Source organism: Vespa crabro, chromosome 1, assembly GCF_910589235.1.
Source record: "Vespa crabro chromosome 1, iyVesCrab1.2, whole genome shotgun sequence".
Classification (NCBI taxonomy): domain Eukaryota; kingdom Metazoa; phylum Arthropoda; class Insecta; order Hymenoptera; family Vespidae; genus Vespa; species Vespa crabro.
Window position 1 is genome coordinate 21,990,058 of NC_060955.1, and position 24,000 is coordinate 22,014,057.

Consider the following 24,000-nt stretch of genomic DNA (forward strand, 5'->3'; position numbering starts at 1 on the left):
TTTTTTTGCTTTTTATTATTCATGAAAATGTATTCAATTGATCGAACATTTGCCTTTTAAAATTATAATGTCTCATATATTTCAAAGCAATATAAATGTTCTTTTTAGTGATCTAAATATGTTCAAAGAGCTACTACGTAATGACGAAAGTGGAGTGTTAAATTTAGGACGCAAGTTATATATATATATATATATTTTTTTTTTTTTTTATATGCACGAGCATAAATTTCAAATTAAGCGCGTAAATGAAAACGAATTGGCGGCGTTTCATGTTCACAGAGTTCTCTCGGTCGGGGTCTCTCTTTTTCTTTTTCGAAAAATGTTTTGTTTAAAGAGGGGAAAAAAAGAAGAAAAATAAAAGAAAGAAATAATCTAGTGCCAAGAAGAACGATGAGAAGGACTTTATATTTTTTCTCTTAGATCTCATTCGAAAGAAGAAGAGAAGAAGAGAAGAGAGAGAGACAGAGAGAGAGAGAGAGAGAGAAAGAGAAGAAGAAAAGGAAGAGGAAAAAGTGAAAGATGTAGAAAAGGAAGAGAAACGTTCGACGTAAATTCTATTTGCTTTTACTTTAAATTCAACGAAGATTTCATTCGTCGTCTTCGTCGTCTTGACGATTTCATCTTGGCGTAAAATTATGAAAAAAATTCAAATTCATTCGAGAGAGCCGTGTCCTCCCTTCGTTATCTTTCCCTTTTTCATCTACATAGTTGTATTTCAATGGGCATGTATTATATATACATTGTATACATTTATATTTCGAACTTTAAATAATACAATAGAAATCGATATTATGTTTGCGTTCGATTAAATAATTAACGCTTGGCCATTAACGTAGCGCCGTTAATTGAATTCCTTTTATTACAATGTTTGACGAATATATTATTATTCTGTCTTTTCTCTCTCTCTCTCTCTCTCTCTCTTTCTCTCCCCCTTTCTCTCTTCATTCGCTTTAATTAAATATGCTGTTGGGGTATATCGATGAGCTCAGTTTTCTGATTGCCATTGCAGGACACTATTTCTCTCTCTCTCTCTCTCTCTCTCTCTCTCTCTCTCTCTCTCTCTCGCACACTTTCATACACACAGTTTATAATATACAAGCTTATACCGTCTAGTTTCGAAGGGGGTAATCATTTACCTGAACGCGTATATTCTTTTTTCACAATTTATTTATTTATTTATTTATTTATTTATCTTTCTTTTCTTCGATCTATCACATTTTCATTAATTATTCTTTGCAAATTAAAAGAGGGAAAAAAAAGAAAAAAAAAAAAATAAAGAAAAAAGAAAAGAAAGAGAATGAAAATAAATAAGAAAGATATATATATATATATTTTTAAGAGGAATTATTTCATTTCCACATGGAAAATAATATCATCATCCTTCCGTCGAGGATGATGCTGCCCAGGTAACCGACTAGAGACAAATAAGTGGCGACTCTCTTGTAATATATTCCGTATTACATACGTATCTAGTAACGAAGTCGGAAACTTGTCTTCGACTTCCGTTCGCTTCCAACGTGAATATCTTTCTCTCTTTGTTCCAACGACAACAGCGCGTCTCCTGTTTGTCAAAGAGCAATACGGAGTTACTATTCTACGAGAGAAGGAGAATTTGTTTTCTATGTGATGACTACTATAGTCTCTCTCTCTCTCTCTCTCTCTCTCTTTCTCTCTTTACCTTTTCACTCATTCTGAGGACTATTGTGATAGAAGAAGAGTAGAAACACTAAAGTAGTTCGTTTGGCCTATACGTAGATCGTCGGAGCTTCCCGATAGAAAAGTTTGTCTCTTTGATCTATTTCACGATTTCTCTTCGAGAGATAGATAGATAGATAGATAGAGATAGAGAGATAGAGATAGAGAGAGAGAGAGAGAGAGAGAGAGAGAGAGAGAGATAGAGACAAAGACAGAGAGACAGGGATAAGGATAGGAAGGTTTAATGCAGAGAAGCATAATGCGCTGGGATATTCGGCGAGGTGTGAAATGCTAAGAAGTAATTATCCTGTTACCACCAGCTGTTACATCCCCCTACTTCAAAAGGAAGAAATTTGTTTCCGGAACGACCCAGGTTTCCTTCTCTGCCATCTTCTTTCTCTTTTTCTTTCTCTCTTTTCTTTTTTCTTTTCTTTTTTTTTTTTTTTGTCGTCTTTCTCTTTCCCCACTTTTCTTTTTTATCTGCGATAAGAAGTAGTATTAAGTCGTGAGAAAGAAAGAAGAGAAAAACAATGTGAAAGAGAGAGAAAAAGAGAGAAAGAGAAAGAGAGAGAGAAAGCGAGAGAGAGAGAGAGAGAGAGAGAGAGAGAGAATAAACGAACGTTCGCAATGATATATCGGCACTTAAGTAGAGTCTGCCAGGATACATCCTTAATTATCCAAATGGACCCTTCTTAACGACGCGAGAACATCGTCGAGTGAATAACGTTTAAGTAGATAAGGTCGATAATTCGACGGTCCTCCCTGATAGATTCCCTTTAAAGCTTGTTTCTTTTTCATACTTTTCTCTCTCTCTCTCTCTCTCTCTCTCCTTCTCTCTTTCTCTTTCTCTTCAACCCCGTATACGTTTCTTCCCCATTTCCTCCTTCATTTCTCCATTGGACAATTTATCGATCTTCCCTCGTACTATTACTACCTGTTCGTATCGAAAGCCCATGCGACGGCTGGTACGTGTCAGCTCGATACCGTGGAACAAAGTTACTCCCGACAGGCACGAATCGTCGAAAGTCAATTATTCGAGAAAAGCGAAAGTCTATCGTAAAAAATGTATGTGTATGTGTGTGTGTGTGCGCGTTTCTCTTTCTCTCTCCCTCTCTCTCTTTCGTGTATCCCTTTTAATCAGATAAATTCAGTAAGGAAGAAGACAGTGGTAGAAAAAAAAAAAGAAAAAGGAAAAAAATAACACACCAGCCAGAAAATATCTTCTTATTCGTTTTTAATTAAAAAAAAAAAAAAAAAAAGCCGGATCGATCGGAGCGAGAGAACTTTTTTTTCTGGTGTGCTTCGAAGTAAAAAGAAAGAAAGAAAGAAAGAAAGAAAAAGAAAGGAAATACAAAAAAAGAAAGAAGGAAAATGAAAAGGATAGGAAAGGAAAGAAAAACGAGGAATAATAATAATAATAATAATAATAATAAAGATTAAAAATAAAAAATCAAAAAGAAGGAGGAAGAAGAAGAAAAAGAAGGAAAGAAGGAAGGAAGGAAGGAAAGAAAGGAAGGAAGGAACAAAAAGGAAGAAAAAAGAGAAAGTCCAATTCAATAGACCACGGCGGCCGGTGGACGAGTTTGGCAGAGCCTCGACAAATTATATATCCGCGGAGAAACGCTCTCGTGAAATCCCTAGTGACATTGGCGAGGCTAAAAGGCTGCCGGTTGGTGGTCGGAACGGTAATGGTGGTGCCTAGGGAGTAAGAGAGATAGAGATAGAGGGGGATGAGTCCGCAGGTTGCTCGGTGTCATGGCAGTAGGGGCCAGTAAATTCAGCGAGGCATAGATTGCAGCCACGGCTTTCGTAGTGTGTAGGTTCAGTTAGGTGGGTGGGGTTGAGTGGGTGGATGGGTTGGTTGGTTGGTTGGTTGGTTGGTTGGCTGGCTGGCTGGCTGGCTGGCTGGCTGGCTGGCTGGCTTGGAAGATAGAGGAGAGAAGAGGGTTCAAAGGGGTAGAGGAGTAGAATGGGGTAAAAGTGAGGGGGATGAACGAGGCCGAGCTTAATTTCGCGACCACCTGGAAATCCTCTGGTGCCGTGCCAACTCATTGCTGGATTCATTCATAACGAAAGAGACGAGCGACCCTCTCAAAGGCAACAGTTTCTCTTTCCGTCTCTCTTTCCCTCGACTTTTCATCTTTCTCTTTTCTCTCTCTCTCTCTCTCTCTCTCTCTCTCTCTCTTTCTCTCTTTTTTCCTCTTTCTCCTTTTTTCTTTTTCTATTTCTTTCTTTCTTTCAAGAGCCATTGTAATTGCATCGATATTGTTATACAGAACTCCTCCTCTCCCTGACTCCATCCGCTTTTATCCTTCCTGGAAAGTACGTCGCTAATTGGAGAAGTTGGTTTTATCGCGAAACGTTCTCTCTCTCTCTCTCTCTCTCTCTCTCTCTCTCTCTCTCTCTCTCTCTCTCTCTCTCCTTTCTTCCCTTTCTGTTTCTTTCTATCCTTTTTTTCTCTCTCTCTTCTTTTTTTTCTTTTTGTTCTTTCTTTTCCCCTCCCCGCGTTAACAATTCATAATTATTTCGTTGTAATAATTTCGTAAGCTAAAAGAAAAATCGGATTGGTTTATTCCCGTGAATAAATTCTCGTGTCTTCCGATATCACGACGATTATTATCGTCGTATTATTATTGTATTTCGGTGATTCGCGGAATACATAAACGTGTCTCTGGTTATTTGCCTTTCTCTTTCCAGATGAATTAAAAGCTTCCGGAGATTTGAATGTGCACGGGTTGCTAGAAACTATTGGTTTCTCTGTATAACGTCGATTCGGAGTTATTAAAGCGAAAAGTGCGTGTATACCGTCTGTACTCTTTATAATGCTTATCCACGAATCGGATACGTTGGCCCTTTTACGTAAAATATGTATGTATGTTCGTTCCGACCGATTTTCCGACCATTTTCAGGTATATAATATTCTATCGTGGCTGTGGCTCGTTCGTCAACCGTCAGGTGCCACTAATATTTGCACGATTTATTTATAAATGTCACACGTGCGTTTGCACTAGATACACTTGTATGCATACGTATATATTGATATACATACATACATGTATATATATGTATATGTATGTATATATTTATGTATGTAAATATCTGCTTATATTTGAACAAACTGGTATGGTCTGTCTATGGTAGTGAAACGTTTAATACTCGATTGGGTATATTTTTTATATACGTTGCTATGTAAAAAAAAGAAAAAAAAAAAAAAAGAGAGAGAGAGAGAGAAAGAGAAAAAAAAAATCGAATACACATACGTATGTTGTGTGAAATACGTATCAGAAAAAGGGCGGAGCGAGTTTCGTGCGCGTGCGTTTCGTATGTGTATATATATGTGAATGGGTGGATTGTTCTGTATCAAAATGCTCAATAGAAAACGTTTAACTTGGGGTTCAATTGTCGACTTTTTTCTTGTTCTTTTCTTTTTTCTTCTTTCTTTTTTTTTCTTTCTTTTTCTTTTTTTTTTTACTTTTCTTTTTCGTTAGCTTTTAAAAAGTGATTTTTTTATAGTTGATTTTAATCGAACGAGAGGATAACGATCGATTGATCCCGACGATTTCGTAGAGAAGCTTTTAAAGAGGATAGAAAGAAAAAAAGAAAAAGAAAAAGAAAAAGAAAAAGTAAAAGATCAAGATACTCTTATAGATCTTTAGATATTTCCTCATTAAAATTCCACGCCGAAAATGTTATGAAAGAAGCGATTGTTTTGTACTTTCCTTTTACGTGTCATTCTATTAGTATTAGAAAAAAACAAAGAAAAGAAAAGAAAAAAAAAGAAAAAAAAAGAGAAAAGAAGAAACAACAACGTCATTCCGATAATTTCCTGTGAACTTCGTGCTTCGATGAATTCACTTTTCAAACGTAGCGTCACACGTAGAAATATAAAATCTCGTGTAATGTCGCCCCCAACTCCCCCCTCTCCCTCTAAATCTCCGTCCGTTTCTCATCTATTGTATTTTATATGACATAAGCTAGAGCAGTCAATTCGCGGACAAAATTTGTGCTATGCTATTCTCTTTGTCCCTTTTAATGGGAAATGAGATGGTATATATATATATATATATATATATATATATATATATATATATATATATACTATATGGTACCGAAGAGAGGAGAAGAGGGAAAGCGAAGTAATTAGGTCAGAGCGTTTGTAACAAGGTGTCTCGTGGAAAACGATACCGACGGATTTATTCGTGAGATTCTCCCTCTCTCTCTCTCTCTCTCTCTCTATCTATCTATCTTTCTCACACACATACATACATACATACAAATCCATGCGCGCATGCGCGTACCATTATCTGTCTCTTTCTATTCAAATTCTGTCTCATTCTCTCTCTCTCTCTCTCTCTCTCTCTGTCTCTCTCTCTCTCTCTTTCTTTACATTGTTGTACGATTCTGACAAGAAAAAAGAAATAAGAAGAAGAAAAAAAGAAAAATAAAAGAGAAAAGGAATATCGAAGTATAGAGGGTAAGAGGGAAAAAAATGAAAGATGTTAGTAGACCTTTCTCGTCAGTGAAGGGATATCCCATTTTATTTTGGCGATAGTAATTTTTTTTTTATTTTTCCCGTTTTCCTTTTATTTTTCCTCTTTTTGTCTTCCCTCGCTTCCCTTTCTTAGATCCTTAAGTATTAGTTCTTGTTCTTTTTTTTTTTTTTTCGTTTTCCTTCTTTTTTTTCTTTTTTTTTTTTCTTTTTCCTTCTTTTTATCTTCCCTTTCTTTTCTATTCCTTTCCTTTTCTCTTCTTTTCTCTCTCTTTTTCTTTTTTTTTCTACAGTAAGGTACACACATATACCAAGAGACAGGCGCAAGAAAGAAAAGAGAGGAGTTACACGGAACGGCTGACGGTTTTGTAAGGGGGAAAGAAAAAAGGGTGGATAGGACAGGCATACCTTTCTCTCTCTCTCTCTTTTTCGGTAAGACGAAAACCGTTCGCAGATGGAAATTGCTTTCGACAAACGACCCGGCAAAGGAGAGGATGGCTCTTCGGCGTTGAATTTCTGGGACGGCGCGAAAATCTCGCCCGTCAGCCCCGGCTTGCGAGTCGAGAAACCGCTTCGTCTGTCTGTCTCTCTCTCTCTCTCTCTCTCTCTCTCTCTCTCTCTCTCTTTCTCTCTTTTACAAGTTGCTTCTCTTCTCTTCCTTTTTCGCGTCAGGGATCTTTAGAGAAAATTGCAATTCCTCGTAAGTGACGTCCCAGTCCGTTGGATCGCCGCCTCCTCTCTCTCTCTCTCTTTTTCTCTCTGTCTGTCTGTCTATGTCTGTATTTTTCTCTCTTCTCTCTCTCTCTCTCTCTCTCTCTCCTTTCTATTCGCTTCACTCTTTCTTTCTTTCCTTTTTCCCTTCTTTCCTTCCTTCCTTCCTTCCTTCCTTCTTTCCTTCCTGCCACGTCTTTTAGATGATTAAAATTGGGCTCCAGCGAGCTTCGAGGACGAAAGGTGATTGCAAAGTAGCTGTTTGGATCCAAGTCGAGAGAGATAGATAGATAGATAGATAGAAAGAAAGAGAGAGAGAGAGAGAGAGAGAGAGAGAGAGAGAGCAACTGATTCGTGTACTTATTCGCGAGAAAGAGAGAAAATATCGTCTTTCCTCTCGTTACATTCGAGTTTATCGGTTCAATCCACGATTTGGCCAAAGGAAGAAAATTCGTGGTTCGTTTGAGATACACCCTATGTAGCTACTATCGTCTACGTATAGTACTACCATCCTCCTCCTCCTCCTCCTCCTCCTCCTCCTCTTCCTATTCCTCCTCATCCTCTTTCTTCTCTTTCTTCTCCTCCTCCTTTTTCTCATCTTCATCCTCATCCTTATCCTCCTCCCATAGCTCTTCGATTATTCCCCCCCCCCCTCTTTGCCCCCCTTCCCCCACCCCGTTAAAAGATGGAAACGAAATAGTTTTCCCTTTGTCGTCGTTTAAAGATGAGATAGAGGAAGAAAGAACATTGACTACTACTTTGGTCGATTCTCTTTCGATATCGTTCCTCTCGATATCGATGATCCAGTTTCGAAATGAGGTTAAAATCCTGATAAACTGTTAGTAGTAGTAGTAGTAGTAGTAGTAGTTATAGTGGTAGTAATAGTAGAAGAAAAAGAAGAAGAAGAAAATATCTTACCTGATATCATCATCTTTAATCGAATTGCGAATAAAGTTAAAGATTAAGAAAACTAAAATGAAAACAATGAAAAAAAGATGATTAACATTTTGAGTACGGTATTATTTTTATCTCTCTTTTTCTCTTTCCTTCTCTCTCTCTCTCTCTCTCTCTCTCTCTATCTGTCTTAATCTGTATCTCTTTCACTTTCGATTGTACCTTCAATAATTAAATAATTAAAGCAACGATATCGATGAATATCCAAGATCGTAAATGACGTTAATGACGATGACGCAGATTAAAAAAAGGAAACAAAAAACAAACGAAACAAAAGGGAAAGCAATAAAAAAAAAAAAAAAAAAAGAAAAAAAAAATGCGTTTCGACGTGTTCTATCTTAGTACGTGAATCTATAAATAATATATCGATCTCGACGATGATAATTTTCTCTTTGAAACTTTTCCCCGATAGAAAATTCACGATGTATATGGATCTACACGGATTACACGATAACAAACGAAAGAATAGGGCGCGCGAATGAATTGATTGGGATTGTTGGAAAGTTACGTTAACTGGTAGCTCCATTGGGACATTCACGTACGTTTCATTTTCGTAGACCTTGTCATGATGTTTTCTATGATAATGCGGTATACTCGTGGGAGATTTTTGATTTTCCTTTGCTTTCTAATCCTCATCCAGCTTCTTTCTCTTTTTCCCTTCTCTCTCTCTCTCTCTCTCTCTCTCTCTCTCTCTCTCTCATTCCTCGTTTCTCTTTCTCTATCTTTCGCATTCGACTTACTCTTTTTTTTCTCTCTCTTTTCTTCTATATATACGACGATCGAGTCACATTTTTGCGAGCTTTTTCGTGTTCCCTGACGAAACTTCTTTCTCATGCCATACAAAACTCGATTCATTGAATTTCATGTTGATTTTTATGTGTTCTCTCTCTCTCTCTCTCTCTCTCTCTCTCTCTCTCCTGTACGTGTCCGTATGTGCGGTACATAAAGAAGAAGAAGAAGAAGAAGAAGAAGAAAACTACTTCCTCGTCGACTTTTGCGCATATCCAATCGTAAGAATCCACGCACGCACGCACGCACGCACGCACGCACGTACGCACGCACGCACGTAGTATAACTCGTACGAGTTTTACGAAGTGCGATGTAACTTTGAGAAAATGTTCCCTCTTGATCTTTTCCTTCGTCGGATTTAAAGAAATGGATATGAAATAAAATTCGTTTCCCACGAGTTATACGAAATACCGAATGTTTTTTTTTCTTTTTTCTTTTTTTTTTTTTTTTCTTTCTTTTTTCATCTACTTTTGTAGTAGATTTTTGTGTATTAGGTATATATTCATTGGTCTGATCACGTATTGATAGAAAATATATGAAAATTTGTTACCTTTTTCTTCTTTCCCATCTTTTCCTTGATTCTCGTTGAAACGCCATAATCTCGTAACGCTATTGAACATTTTTTCCAAAATTGCTTTCTTTCTTTTTTGCCATCTTTCTCTCTCTCTCTCTCTTTTTCTCTCTCTTTTTCTCTCTCTGTCTCTTTGTCCTTCTCATCGATCTAAGTAAACGAAATTTATTTCGTAAGAAGTTCGATCTTTGTTTACAATATAGAGCCTAAAAGCTGACAACAAACTATACAGGATTATACTCCTTAGGTACTCATAAATTTATGATATAATTAATAATATTTCAAAATAATAAATGACTTTGGAATATCGTTAAATATGTTGTTAATTCATCACAATAAATGTCAACCAACTGTGAAATGAGAGATATATAGTTCCATTAAAAAAAACATGGATTTGACTTTGAAATTTCCTCCATCATATTTGATCTGAAAAAAAAAAAAAAGAAAAAAAAATTGGCACCATATGATGTGTCCCTTTCATATCAAATAAATCTGTAGAAACATTTTTTTGGTAGTTTCAATCCCTCACGAAATATGTCTATTTTTGTTTTTTTTTTTTATATGTATATATGTATGGGATAATGAATTTAAATAAATAAAATGAATGTCCATTTATTATTTTGAAGAAAAGAAAAAGTAAATGTTTTTATTCTTAAAAGATAACAATTATGACAAAGAAGATTAGACAAATATTAACTAACTATTTGTTTTTCACCGTGCCTCACTTTTAGAGTTTCAAAATTTACTACTTTTTTTGGATCATTTCTCACAAGAGCCATCCATATACAGAAACATCCAAAAAACATATTCATATCTATTAGAACAGCGTTTCCCAAACTTTTTCCTATGACGGAACACTTCAAAAATCTTGAAATTATAATGAAACATTTTCATTATTTCATAAAGTAGTTTAGATAGATTAATGCATTAATAACAAATAAATAAATTAAAGTAAATGAATATCAGAATTAAAATAACAAAATGCACATTTATTTCAAAATATTTCATTATAATATAAAATGAAATATATTAATAATGTAAAGTAATATTAATCTTTATAATTTTTATTTAAGTAATAATAATTTCATAATAATTTCATAATTTTTATTAAATAATTTATTACTTAAAGCTTTTCAACCTTCCCGGTAATGCTAATGTTTCACGGAACGTATAGTAGTTTGGGAACCTCTGTATTAGAAAAACAAATAATTCTTTGTCGCCAAACCGTCACTCGGCAACGAATAATACGCGACATCTCGAAAAAAAAAAAAAGAAAAAAAAAAGAAAAAACGCGCCCAAACTAAGCATCGATAAATCAGTCTTTCTATCTCTTCCTCACACACACACACACACACGCACACGCACGCACGCACGCATGCACGCACGCATATATATATATAAGAAAATATTCAATTATTTCTCGTCCGTAAAATGCACCTTTCCTATTCCAGTTTCATATCGTAAGATTTGATTGAGTATTGCAATGTTCGTATAACAGTAAATCTTTACTATATAGTATCTCTTCATTATTTCTCGTTCGAATTCAAATAGTTTCTCTGGGAAAAAAATGGGAAAGAAAGAAAAAAAAAAAAAAAAAAAGAAGAAATAAAAAAGCTCATCCTCGTTTCTGTACTTTCCATAACGGTGATTAAACGGACAAAAGTACGACGAATTCGTAGCTCTCTCTCTCTCTCTCTCTCTCTCTCTCTCTCTCTCTCGTTGCGATACTTCTGAAAATTTTCCTCGTCTCTTCGTTATTTCTTCATTCGGAAGCGAACGCTTTCGAAAATTTTGTCCTCCTTCCAGCAAAAAGGAGAGACAGAGAGAGAGAGAGAGAGAGAGAGAGAGAGAGAGAGAGAGAGAGAGAGAGAGAGAGAGAGAGAGAGAGAGAAAGGTAACACGTATCGTCCAGCGGTTATGATAATATACTTCTCACTCCACCGGACGCGACCCCTTCCTTTCTCCCCTTCCCACACGTCTGGTTTCATTCTCGCGTAATATCGTTCACGTCCAACAGCAAAAATTTAGCTGTCCTGCCAAAACTTCGAACAGACCCCAATACTTTTTCATATAACGTTTGCTTTGATATCGTGATATCGAAAATCTGGATGGGCAAAAAAGACTGGATTACCTTTCACCACTCATATCGCCATCATCATCATCGTCATCATCATCATCATCGTCATCATCATCATCGTCGTCGTCGTCGTCGTCATTAGGCGTCATCGTCCAACCTTTTTTTTTTTTGCTCTCTTTTTTTTTTCTGGCTCACGATACTATTCCGAGGACCGTAAAAAATGTACAAGTTATAGCGATCTCCGGCATAAAGTGGTCTCGGTGGTGGTCGAGCGTAGCAACCCCGGCATATTGGAAACCATCCAATAACCCACTATGGCGAGCAGCATGTATCGTTGCCAGGGAAGGGATAAGGGCGGGAGGGAGGTAGGGAACCGATGGGTTGGTAGTGGAGTGAAGAGGAGGGAGGGGAGATGGTAACGAATATAAAGGAACGGAGCTACGGAGAGGTCAGAAAAATCGTGGGAAACGGAGAAACAAGGAATCGAAGGGGAGTAATATGGGAATTTTGGGGGTGGGGAGGGAAGGGGGAGGGGGGGGGGAGAAAAGTGGAAAAATCGAATGCAACGAGGAACGAAGATGGAAGGGTGGGGGGGAATGGGTAGAAGGAAGGGTAGGAGCAGGAGAAGAGGATAGGCAAGTAAAAGAGCCAAGAAAGGAACGGGTTTTCCTTTGATCGTATACCCGTACAAAGGGGCAAGAGGGGGATGGCTGTTTGTACTTTTGCGGTTTAATACACGTGCGCATGCGCGTTGCCAGCAAAGAGAAAAGAAAAGTAAGTTCGATGAGGAGTGGGTGGGTGGGTGGGTGGATTGGATAGGATCAGGTGGTCCAGGAGTAAGGGGACGGAGAGGGAATTGGCCGATGACGGGGTTTACCCGTGACTTAATATCGGCAAACTCTTTCGCCCCACTTGCCTTCCGTTCTCCTCACGTGGCTTCGATCCCACGTGAAATCGATTTGTTTGTATTTGAATTTTTATCCGAGCATTCCCTTTGCCTTTCTTGTTTTTTCTCTCTCTCTCTCTCTCTCTCTCTCTCTCTCTCTTTCTTTCTCTGTCTTTTTTATTTTTCGTTATTTGAAGAGACGAAACAGAGGAGTGGCTCACAATAGAAATTTGAATTTTATCGAGGCGTGCATCATCCTCGGAGCGTGGGATTTTAACGAGCCTATAAACGAGACCTTATGAAAGTTCGATACGAGTGTGGTGCATCCTGCAGATAATCGATGAAGTTTTCTATAACCCCCTCTGCCCCCTCTGCCCCCCCCCCCCCGGTTCTGATCTTATGCGAATGGAAACTTTATCGATCGTAATCGCACGGAATTATTATACTGTTTCCTATAAACCATTGAATCCTTATCGTAAAATTGTTAAACAAAGGTTATTGAACTGGATCAAGGTAACTTTATATAACTATACGTATGTACGTATGTATATATGTATGTATGTGTGTATATATTTGCGTTCACTTACCCTCCAACGTGCCGCTGTACGTGTGGGAAGGATCGAAGGCAATATTTCGGTCGTTCGATCCTTCGAAAGTTGTCTCTTCATGGAAAAGGCTTGTGTCTCTTACAAGTCTCATCTTAAATTCTCTGAAATAAAAACAAAAACATACGAAATGTATTCAAATTGACGATGGAAAATTGTAAAAGTTTCCTTTTTTTTTTTTTTTTCCTTTCTTTCTATTCTCTTTTCCTTTTTTTTTTCCCTCTTCCTCTCTTTCTCTTTCACGTAATATCTCTTACCCTTTATTAAATTATTAATATGTTCATATTAAAATAATCGAATATTTTTCCTTTTATCGAATTATCGATTTCATTCGATAAGAGATATTCAATATTATTATCATTTAATATATTGTCCATCTTATCGTTATCTTCGAATGAAAATTAAGCTAATTTTATGGAAAATAAATATATGAAGGACATTATTAATTTATTTATTTATTCGTTCTATTGGAAATATTAATTGCTCGTTATTTGTTTTCTTTTTTTTTTTTTTTTTTTTTCGTTTACTTTCACGAACGTGTTAATCGATAACATGGACATTATAAAGCAATCATTTGACGTGTTCTTCGTTATAAAAAGAAAGGTTTGGCCGTAATTTAGGAAGAATAGATAACTCATAGATAATGTAAAGGAAGCACGAAGACGAAGAGATAGCCAATTAATCAATATTGGCAAGTCTGTAATCCGACTATCTATGAGCCGTGCGGGTAGCCGCACGAGCATATCGCTATACTAGCAACATAATTAATACGATATCGTTCACTTGAAATTGCCATAGGTATACCTACGTATATATAAGAGAGACATACACACACACACACACACACACACAGACACATACAAATCTATTCGTGAAAGGTAACGCCGGTCATACATCTGTCTCTATAAATTTCAAATAATTCGTTCATCAAACGATGAGAAATTATTAATAAATATTCTGTCGGGCGTGTTATTAACAATATTACTGTTCGCCCAACATTTTCTTGATAATTAAATATTCTCTCATTAGAGGTCCTCCCATCGTCAGAGAGGAAAATTCATTGTACTTTTCTGTCGCTAACTTTACAAAAGAAGAACGAAAAAAGATAAAAGAGAAAGAGAGTGAGAAAGAGAAAAAGAGAGAGAGAGGGAGAGAGAGAGAGAGAGAGAGAGAGAAAGCTTTTCATTAAGATAAATGCATGACTTATTACAATATTATCATCATTATCATTATCATTATCATTATAATTATCATTATCATTATCATTATCATTATATTCGTAGACCAGCAAAGATGGTCGAGACGACGGCGAATCAATTATTAACCGTCTGTCTGTCTATTTGTCTGTCTCTCTCTCTTTCTCTCTCTTTCTCATTGTACGTATGCCGAAGCTAGTAGACGCGTAATGAAATTATCGGTAATGACCTCGGGCTAGGCCGTACGAACGATGTTTTCGGTTAATTGTCGATGAAAGGGCCGGCTTTAGTTCGGCGGCTTCCCTTCTCATCAAATTAGTGCCACGCACGAGAAACAGATTCTCGTTTTCATTGATTGTACTCACATGGGTTTCTCCCAAATTGGTTTCATATTCGAACAAAATATATTTATCGTTTCTTTTTGCTTTTATTTTAATTTTAATTTTTATTTTTATTCTTTTTCTCTTCTTTCTATTCTCTCTCTCTCTCTCTCTCTTTTTTTTCTTTTTTCCTTTTTTTCTTTACGATCATAATCAATCCCATTTGAATTTCTTCGAGGAACTTCAATTCTATCTTCTGTTTCTTTCCTTCTCCCTCCACTTTTCTTGTTTCTTTTTTTTCTTTTCCTTGTATTTTTCCCTGCCTCCCCTCCCTCCCTCCCTCCCTCCCTCTCCTTTTCTGTAACTCATTAATATCAAGCAATAGTTGAACTTTCTAATAAGACAATGTAGCCAGATGGAAAGGGTACAGGTTTATTAGTTGACTCACGAGAACATGCAATAATCACGTCGACGAATTTTCTATTCGATTTCCAGAAACTGAAACTGTCAGCGTTGTATACCGGGAACATTTCCGCGTACCCATGGAAAATATCATCGTCTCGTTAATTAGGAAGTGCACGGACTTTCCCGGAGGCGATATCGAGACCGCCCGCAGGCATGACACTACTACTCGCAATTAATTACCGCAGAATCGCCATGTAATTACGAGCTCGATGAAGGATTCGCTGCTTTCGCGTCGTTATTATTATTATTATTATTATTATTATTATTATTATTATTATTATTATTATTATTATTATTTGCGTTTCTTGAAAAATTATCAGCTTGGTTTAATTAAGACAGGTAAAATAATATTCATGGACTTAAGCTAAATGAGTATCATTTAGGATTTGTTCTATTGCGACGTTACTGTCATCATCATCATCATCATCATCATCATCATCATCATCATCATCATCATCATCGTCATCATCATCATTATCATTATTATTATTATTATTATTATCATCATAATTGTTATCTCGCTTCATATTAGTTTTTCCCATCTTTCTTATCTCCTCTAGATATCTATCATAAATAAATATCTATAATCATATTTTATATTGAATATTCATATATAATATTAGTCATTTATCGTGGAAAATTATTTGAATATCCTTTCTGAAAATAGTTTTTCAAGTTTCTACATTCATAAGCCCTCTTCTTTTCTCCCGATATTTTGTAATTACGCTTGACGAACGAATAAATATTTAATCCGATGGATAACAATGTAGAGTTATCTTGCTCGTGCTAGATAGACATAACCAGTACCGAGAAGAGAAAGCTCTTTCAGTTTAGTCTCTTGCTCATATTCGATTTAATCTCACTTTAATCTCCCTTTTGTATCGTACTACGCTACTCCATACTAATTTTCTTTTTCTTCCTTTTTTTTTTCTCTCCTTTTTCTTTTTTTTCCTTTTCTTTTCTTTTCTTTTTTTTTTTTTTTTTACGCCTCGTTAGTGTCAACGTCGAGAAAAGAAAAAGAAAAAGAGAAAAAACTAAACCCGAATCCTCCGTCTCTCTCACACACACACACACACACACATACACATACACATGCACTATCTCAATATCTCTTTCTCTCTTTAATAGTATCAATTTTTATATACAAGATTAGAATATATCTTTATGTATACGAACGAAATGGGGAAACATTAAGGAAAAATTATTTGAATTTCTAACGTTCTAGTTAACTACGGACTTAACCCTTATTTCATAGTTATAACTATGTTCGTAATGAAAAGGGTTACTTTCGGAGGTTGAAGGAAGTCGTTTCGAATGGGTACGATAGGGTCCTAAAGTGAATACAAGAAGGATTTTGTCGAATAAAGGGGAGAGAAAGAGAGAGAGAGAGAGAGAGAGAGAGAAAAGGATAAAGTGTATGTGTACTTATGTGTTTGTATGTATGTATGTGTGTATATAGTGGTTAGGGTACAGGTGTGGGTTGTCTAAGTTGAAAGAGAAGGAAGTTAATGTCCGTTTTTCTTGGTTAGTCCCCCCTCTCTCTCTCTCTCTCTCTCTCTCTCTCTCTCTCAAGAAAGATATCGATTTTCTTCCGACATTGAAACGTCGAACGTGGCCGAGGAAACTCCCTTCAGAGCCGTCTGCTTCTTCGCTAATTGTTCGTTACGCCGACACAATTCTTTATTAGAGGTAGTGTGTCTTCATCGAACAAATGGCGTCTGGGTATGTTAGGTGTTAAGTCTTTTTCTTCTTCTTCTTCTTCTTCTTCTTCTTCTTCTTCTTCTTCTTCTCTTTCTTCCTCTTCTTTCGCCTGGTCTCGACGTGGGAATTTAAGGGCTTCGTGTTCCTTCCCTCCCTCCCTCCCTCTCTCTCTCTCTCTCTCTCTCTCTCTCTCTCTCTCGTTCTTCTTTTTATTTTTCTCTTTTTCTTTCTTTTCATTTCGTTAAAGTCAATCTTGACTATTCGATAAACTCGTTCGCATCGAACGATGTCTATAAATTGAACGAATTAACGAACGAAAAATTTCACTTTTTCTTCTTCCCACTTCGTCCTCCTTATCCTTAATCATTTTCTTTTTCTTTTTATACCTCCCTGCTATTTTATTTTATTTTATTTTATTTTATTTTATTTTATTATATTTTATTTTATTCTTCCCCATCTTTCCTTCCCCTTTTCTCTCTCTCTCTCTCTCTCTCTCTCTCTCTCTCCCTCTCTCTCTCTCTTTTTTTCTAGGTAAAAGAACAATCGGTCTTTTATACGAACGTAGAGAAAAATTCACACTTCTCTTGTATTCAGTTATTCGGTTATTCGCTCACTACATAAAACCAATTCACATTCGACGAGCATCGAAATAAATTCGAGATCGTGCGTGCGTGCGTACGTGGGTGCATGCGTGCGTGCATTCGTACTAACGATGGAATACAACGAGAGATGAAAATCTGTTGCAAGAGTATCTATCGAATACGATAGGTACGTAGATATATATATATATATATATATATATATATATATATATATATATATATATATATATATTTTGTGTCCATCAGGAAGAACATCGTCATCATCGACGATTGAAACACAGCGATCGTTCTCGGTTTGTCTTTTGTTATTTTGTTCCACTTTTTTCTGTCTTTTTCTTTTTCTTCTTTTTATTTTAATTCTTTTTCTTTTTCTCTTTCTCTCTCTCTCTCTCTCTCTCTCTCTCTCTCTCTCTCTCTCTCTCTCTCTCTCTCTCTTTTTGTCCCACATCGACACGTACTATTGGTCTAATGAAAATGAACTCGTGGATGTGAGTATTCGGCTTGAAAAATAAAAAAAAAAAATAAAAAAAAATAGTAGCATTTGATTTTTTTTTGTGTACGGATATATGTATATACGTGCACTCATTTTGTTTTCTTTTTTTTGTTTTTTTTTTTTTTTTTTTTTTTTTTGTTAATCAAAACTATTCACGTTCTCTCTCTCTCTTTATTTTTGTTAGTTTAAAATTTTGAAAAGGATTTCGTTGATAGTTCTCATTGATTTTCTCGCGTGAGTTTAAGAAATGAATCTCTTGCATGTCATCCTTTTTATTGGCCTCTTTCTCTTTCTCTCTCCCTCTCTTTGCCCACCTCTCTCTCATACTCGCGAACACAATTAGTCAATGCATGGAACGTGAAATGTGATTAGTCGCACGAGTAATGCTTTGCGGCCGCTACAACATCGTTTATGCATTGTATAATACAATCAGGTAGTAGACAGCTAAGATGTGTACAAGTTTAATACTTGTATTCTAATACATTTCTATTATTTTCTTTGTCGAGAATTATTTGGGGGAAAAAAAAAAAAAAACAAGAAAAAACGAATCGTTTATTCGTAAAATGTACGAAATTTTCATTAACGAAAATAAAATAATCAATGAATTTACATTCAAAAGTGACATTACATGTATATATGTAAGTATGTACATACACATGGATACATGTACATCTATTATCCATTTCTAGGCTAGACATAATAGAGTTAAATTGATTTCGAAGGCCTCTCTAGGGTCCAACAATAGATCACTCTGGTAGACGTGTCTCTCGTTGAATAGAGAGAGAGAGAGAGAGAGAGAGAGAGAGAGAGAGAGAGAGAGAGAGAGAGAGAGAGAGAGAGAGATATAAATAGATAGATGAATAAAAAGATAGAATTAGAAACAGAAATAATTTCTCATTATAATATTTCGTTGTAGTTAATCGTAGCGATCACGTCGTCACTCAGCCGTCCTTTCGAATTACTATAATCGTTCGACTAATTGCTTCGGGTTTATCGTAGATCTTCGGCTTAATTGCGAGCCGACCGCTTCTGTTGAAGAATTCTCGGTTTGGTAATCGCATCGTTTATTTCGAAATTCTACGATGAGAAAAGGAATCAAAGAAAGAGAGAAAGAGAGAGAGAGAGAGAGAGAGAGAGAGAGAGAGAGAGATTGAAAGAAAGCAACCGATTATTACCGGAAGGAACTCATTAACGCGCGATCCAATTAAATCGTATCGTCGTTAATAACGAGAAGTGGCCTGAGGTGTGGTTCGAATCTTTTTAAACGAAAAATATAATTTTATATAAGCAAAATCGCAAATCGCTCATCGATATCTCGAACGTTGCCGATTTTTTTTTTTTTTTTTTTTTTTTCTGAATTGTTCGATATGAAGAAGAAAGCGAAAGAGAAAGGGATAGAGATAGAAAGAGAGAACAAAAGTGTGCAACTGAAAAAATATCACTCGTCGTTCCCACATCGCGCGGTTATATATTTTTCTTTTTTTTTTCTTTTTTTTTTTTTAGAAGGGAATTGTTAGAAAGACCAAAAAAGAATTGAAAAAAAATAGGGAAAAAAAAAAAAAAACAAAAAAAAGAAAAACATACCGTTTTAATTCGTTGGATGACGTGTATCGATCGGAATTTTTTCCTACGACATAGAAACGAGCTATAAATATAAATAAAATGATTGGTCGAATTAAATTATTATCGAGATGTAAAATTTATCGCGAACTTTTCGTCGAATAGGACAAAAATAAAAAAAGAAAAATAATAAAAAGAGAAGAAATAAAAAAATATAAATACATTTACCATATAAGAAAAATACATTTACCGTCGTCAGAGTTCTCCGAGAGAAATAGAAGAAAAAAGAATAACATAATATAAAAAAGAATATATATAATAAAGAATATATATATATATATATATATATATATATATATATATATATATAAAGAAAAAAAAAAAACAAGAAAAGAACAACTCGTCGACGTGAGGGGAGAAGAGAGGAGCTATCGAAGCGAATTCGTGCCAAGCTTTACGATTAATTACCTTCTCAGTCGAGTACCCTTCTTCCCACCCATCCTCCTTCCTTTTCGAATGTAGAGTTACGTGGCGTGATTGACATTCGCGCGTGCAAAACTTAACATACGCCATAGTAATTCGTACGAAATAGTGAGAGCAATTCATTTTGAAGTGATCGATACACGAAAGATACTCACAATACATACGCGATTCGCTTTTTTGCGTGTCGAAGGTCGACATTTTTCTTCCCTTTTCCCACTTAAAATACGTGTCCCAACACGGCACCTCTCGTATTTCAACGATAATTTACTACTCGAAAAGGACGACTCTCTCTCTCTCTCTCTCTCTCTCTCTCACACATACACACACACTCTCTTTCTCTCTCTCTTTCTTTCTCTCTTTCTTTCTCTCTCTCTTGTTTTCTCTTTCTCTCTTTTCTATCCCTAAGGTACCGTATTTCGACTTCGATGACTTCGCTCGACCTCATTTATACATCTCGCACAGTGCTGCTTATATACACATGCGCGCACTTGCGTGAACACACACACACACACACACACACGTACACACACTCACGCGAAAGGGCTACGGAGGATGACGTCTTGCCTCGTGAATTCAGATTGCTTAGGTCGTCGTACGAAAGAGAAAAGTCGCCTTGAGGGTCGTCCTCGAAATTCGTGTTCTATCGATCGTGATTTTCTTGGTAAATGAGAATAAGAGATAAGACAGAGAATAGAATCCATTTATTTCTATATAGAAACAATATAGAACAAATAGGAAGATATATAAATATTATTAATATATATATTAAATTAAGCAATTATTGTATATTTATATATTAATATATATCGTTGAGTTTATTTAAAAAACAAAAACAAAAAAAAAAAAGAGGAAAAAAAATGGAGATATGGATTTTGATGAAACGAAGTCGATTATCTATAATTTTTAGGAATGAGAAAATAATTTTGTTAAGTCTTGATTTTGTCGATAAAATTTATTTATGGAATTAGATAATCGGATGAAATGTGAATATTTTATTCTTTTCTTTTTTTTTTTTTTTTCTTACTTTTTATTTCATATTCACCGAATTTCATATGTGACCGTCTTAGCGAAAGGTCAATGAACTTCATAATGCACTTCTACGATATTCGTCGAATTTCGTATGGCTTTCTTAATACTGAAATATAAATCCATATAATATAGCGCGCTAGTACTCAACTATGAAGAAAAATAACGATAGTTATCCCGACAATATGGCACCTATTATAGGAAAAATTTGTTATACCTCTTAAATACTCTTAAAAACCGAGCGAGGGATGTTCATGGTATATAATTAAAAAATTTATTCATTCCTAATCTTTGCATTATTAATTTCTACATAGGTAAGACAGCTAGCTATATAAAGTTTGGCGAATCTCGTTTATCTATCGTTAAGATAACTATATAAAATTCAATGAATATTATAACAAGAAACATACTAACTTCGGTACATTGTGATAAAATTATTTATATTTTATCTGATTATTTGAGTATTATCGAATGAATTCTCATAAAGTAGAAACCTAATTAAATCTATTTCTTCCAATTGAAAACGATAAATGCAAGAAAATACGTTTCGAAACGATAAATGTATTGAATACGTTTACAAAAATAAAATTGACAAATATATAAAAAGAATTATTTGTTTAATATAGGATTTTGTTTTTATAACGTAGAATACGATGTTTATTATTACAAAATGGCATTTATTTATGAATCAATCGGATACGATAAATCATCAAATACTTATGGCATTGTACGAATCAACGTTGTTATATTAGATCGATAGGAATATGAATTATATTTATTTGCATTTGGATAAATAAATATTTAAGAAAGATCTAACGATTTATTATAAAAATATATAAATTTCTAATTATCTTGAAATTTATCTTTGTATAACAGTAGTCATAGTCGAATAGAGAAAAGAAAAAAGAAAAAAGAAAAAAGAAAAAAGAAAATATAAGAACGAAATTGTTATAAAACAAATTAATCGTTCAAAAGTTAAACGAACAATTTATGTAGAAATAAAATCTCTCTTTCTTCTATTTTTTTTTTTTTTTTCTTTTTAAATTGCAAAGATATTTAAGATGATCAAGTTACATATGATATCGGTATAACTTTGTAAACGAAAACAAATCACAGTTTTCTCGTCGTTCAATATCAATTTTGCTCGAATATAAGAGAATTTTATTATATATCTTATCACTGATATATGTATATATATATATATATTTTTTTTTTATTATTAAATACTTTATCTTATAATAATTAACTATGTCAGTTAAAAAAATAGCCGCGAGATAAGAGCAAAAATAATTGTTGTCATTTGAGAAAGAGAGATATGAAATAGAGAAACAGAGAGAACTTAAAGACAGAGAAAGACAGAGATAGAGAGAGAGATAGAGAGAGAGAGATAGAGAGAGAGAGAGAGAGAGAGAGAGAGAGAGAGAGATAGAGAGATAGATAGATAGACAGATAGACATAGATGATTCTCACAAGCAGAATACATCGCGCTGACATCGGGCATTGGTCCGTAAATGACGTGTATGCGATTTCCGTGAATGTAACGTCGAGATTTATAGATCTCATGTCAATGGCACAACACAACATAACCGAGGCTCTATCGACATATTGCTCTACTACTCGCAATGGGGATGCGTCGAGTCAGCTCGTCTCTCAAGGCCTTCGGGATGATAGCAACAGCGACAGATCGAGAGGATGGAAGCTTATCGATGCCTTGTCAAACGTTGATCACAACGGCCGTGTTAGCACGGATTAACATTCATATCGCGGTTATTCGTTACACCTCGAGGCTATTTGTTGATGATGAACACTTTCGATCATCTGCCAGATTTCGTTACGGTTGCCAATATTTAATCTATCGAATGTCGTTGTTATTATTCGCTCCAAGTTATGCGTTTGGTATTTCTATGGATACAATCAATGATATATCATTGGCAAATAATATTTAACGTTTTCCCGTATAATTATCTATTCTTTTTCTTTTCCTTTTGTTGTTTTTTTTTTGTTTTTCTTTTCCTCTTTTTTTTCTTTTTTTTTTTTTTTCTTTTTTCTTTTTGGAAGGGGAAAGGATATAATGATCACGCGCATTGTTCGACGATCAAAACGAAGATCCCTTCTTTTTTTTCTTCTTTCTTTCTTCTTTTTCAATTTGTCGAATTTATTATTAAAAAAAAAAAAAAAAAAAAAAAAAAAAAAAAAAAAAAAAGATAATAAAAACGTAATAACCGTAAAGTTATATCACGATGTGTGATATAGATTTGATTATTTTAATCGATCACAATGATTAATTAATTAATTAATTGATTAGCTCATAGAAAATTAATGATCATTCGAAATTAATCCTATTTAAGTATATAACACATTATAAATGTGTATAGTTTTGTAATGATAGAATTGTTTTTGTTTATTTCTTTTCCTTTCTTTCTTTCTTTCTCACTTTTTTTCTTAACAAGAACAAAAATTTCCTTCGAATTGTTGTTCCTTATGGAAAATATACGATATCAATGTAATTTTGTCATTGTCCATACTGAAGTGTAATATAATGCCGTCGTACTAATGGACAAAAAGAAGGAAAGAAAAAAGGAAGAGGAAAAAAAATAGAAAAAAAAAAGAAAAGAAAAGCAATAGATAAAAAAAAGAAAAAAGTAACGTTTCTTTTTCGAAGTCAAGCAAAATCGTCGAATGAAAGCGTCGGACGGTCACGTTCGTTTCTAACGGTCCTTGAGAAAATCTCGCGGCGGACCATATTGAAAGACGCGCGAAACGTGCGAGGAACGTTGAATCACAACGTACACGTTCTTTTTACGTGTACGTTTTCTAACACGTATCATAGATGCATAGAAAAGTGAGAAAAGAAATGCCTTAGTAGTAATAAAGAAGGAAGATGGTCATTTTACTTACCTGTCGAGAGCGCGAAGGCGTAGATTCAACGTTGCGTCCTTTGACCGACCGGAACTCGAAGTGTCACGACGATTTCTTGCTCGATGTTCCCTCAGTGCTGCAATATCATACCACGCTGGACTATAATGTCTGATGTAACTGTCTCTGGTTATACTGGCTGAAAGTAAAAAAATAAAGATTTACTTTATTAAGTTAAGACGAATTAAATCGAATGATATTAAAAGATTTCAATTGATATACAAATATATTCCTTCAAATGTCCTTTTTTTTTTCTCTTTTTTTTTTCTTTTTCTCTCTTCCTGTTCTTTTCCATCTTCTTAACTTTATATATATACATATATATATATATATATATATATATATATATATATATTTTTTTTTTTATATTTATTTCTTTTTATTTTTGGCTTAGAAAGGATTTTCAACGAATTTCTCATTTTACTTTTATCGATGAATTTTAATAGTTACGATCTATTATC

The 24,000-nt window shown here is 34.9% G+C and overlaps 1 protein-coding gene and 1 long non-coding RNA gene across 6 annotated transcripts in view; one reads left to right on the forward strand and one right to left on the reverse strand.

The window, feature by feature from the left end:
* Positions 1 to 24,000, forward strand: part of LOC124424670 — a 188,750-nt gene that overhangs the window by 90,558 nt on the left and 74,192 nt on the right. The gene's annotated exons all lie outside the window — the stretch shown is intronic.
* Positions 1 to 24,000, reverse strand: part of LOC124424596 (disintegrin and metalloproteinase domain-containing protein 10-like) — a 156,144-nt gene that overhangs the window by 88,610 nt on the left and 43,534 nt on the right. For all 5 annotated transcript variants that reach the window (XM_046963895.1, XM_046963913.1, XM_046963903.1 and 2 more), the window contains exons 3-4: positions 23,522 to 23,678; positions 12,760 to 12,881 (exon numbers count right to left, since the gene is read on the reverse strand). In XM_046963895.1, coding sequence (XP_046819851.1) covers positions 12,760 to 12,881; positions 23,522 to 23,678 — 279 coding nt within the window. The remainder of the gene's footprint in view (positions 1 to 12,759; positions 12,882 to 23,521; positions 23,679 to 24,000) is intronic.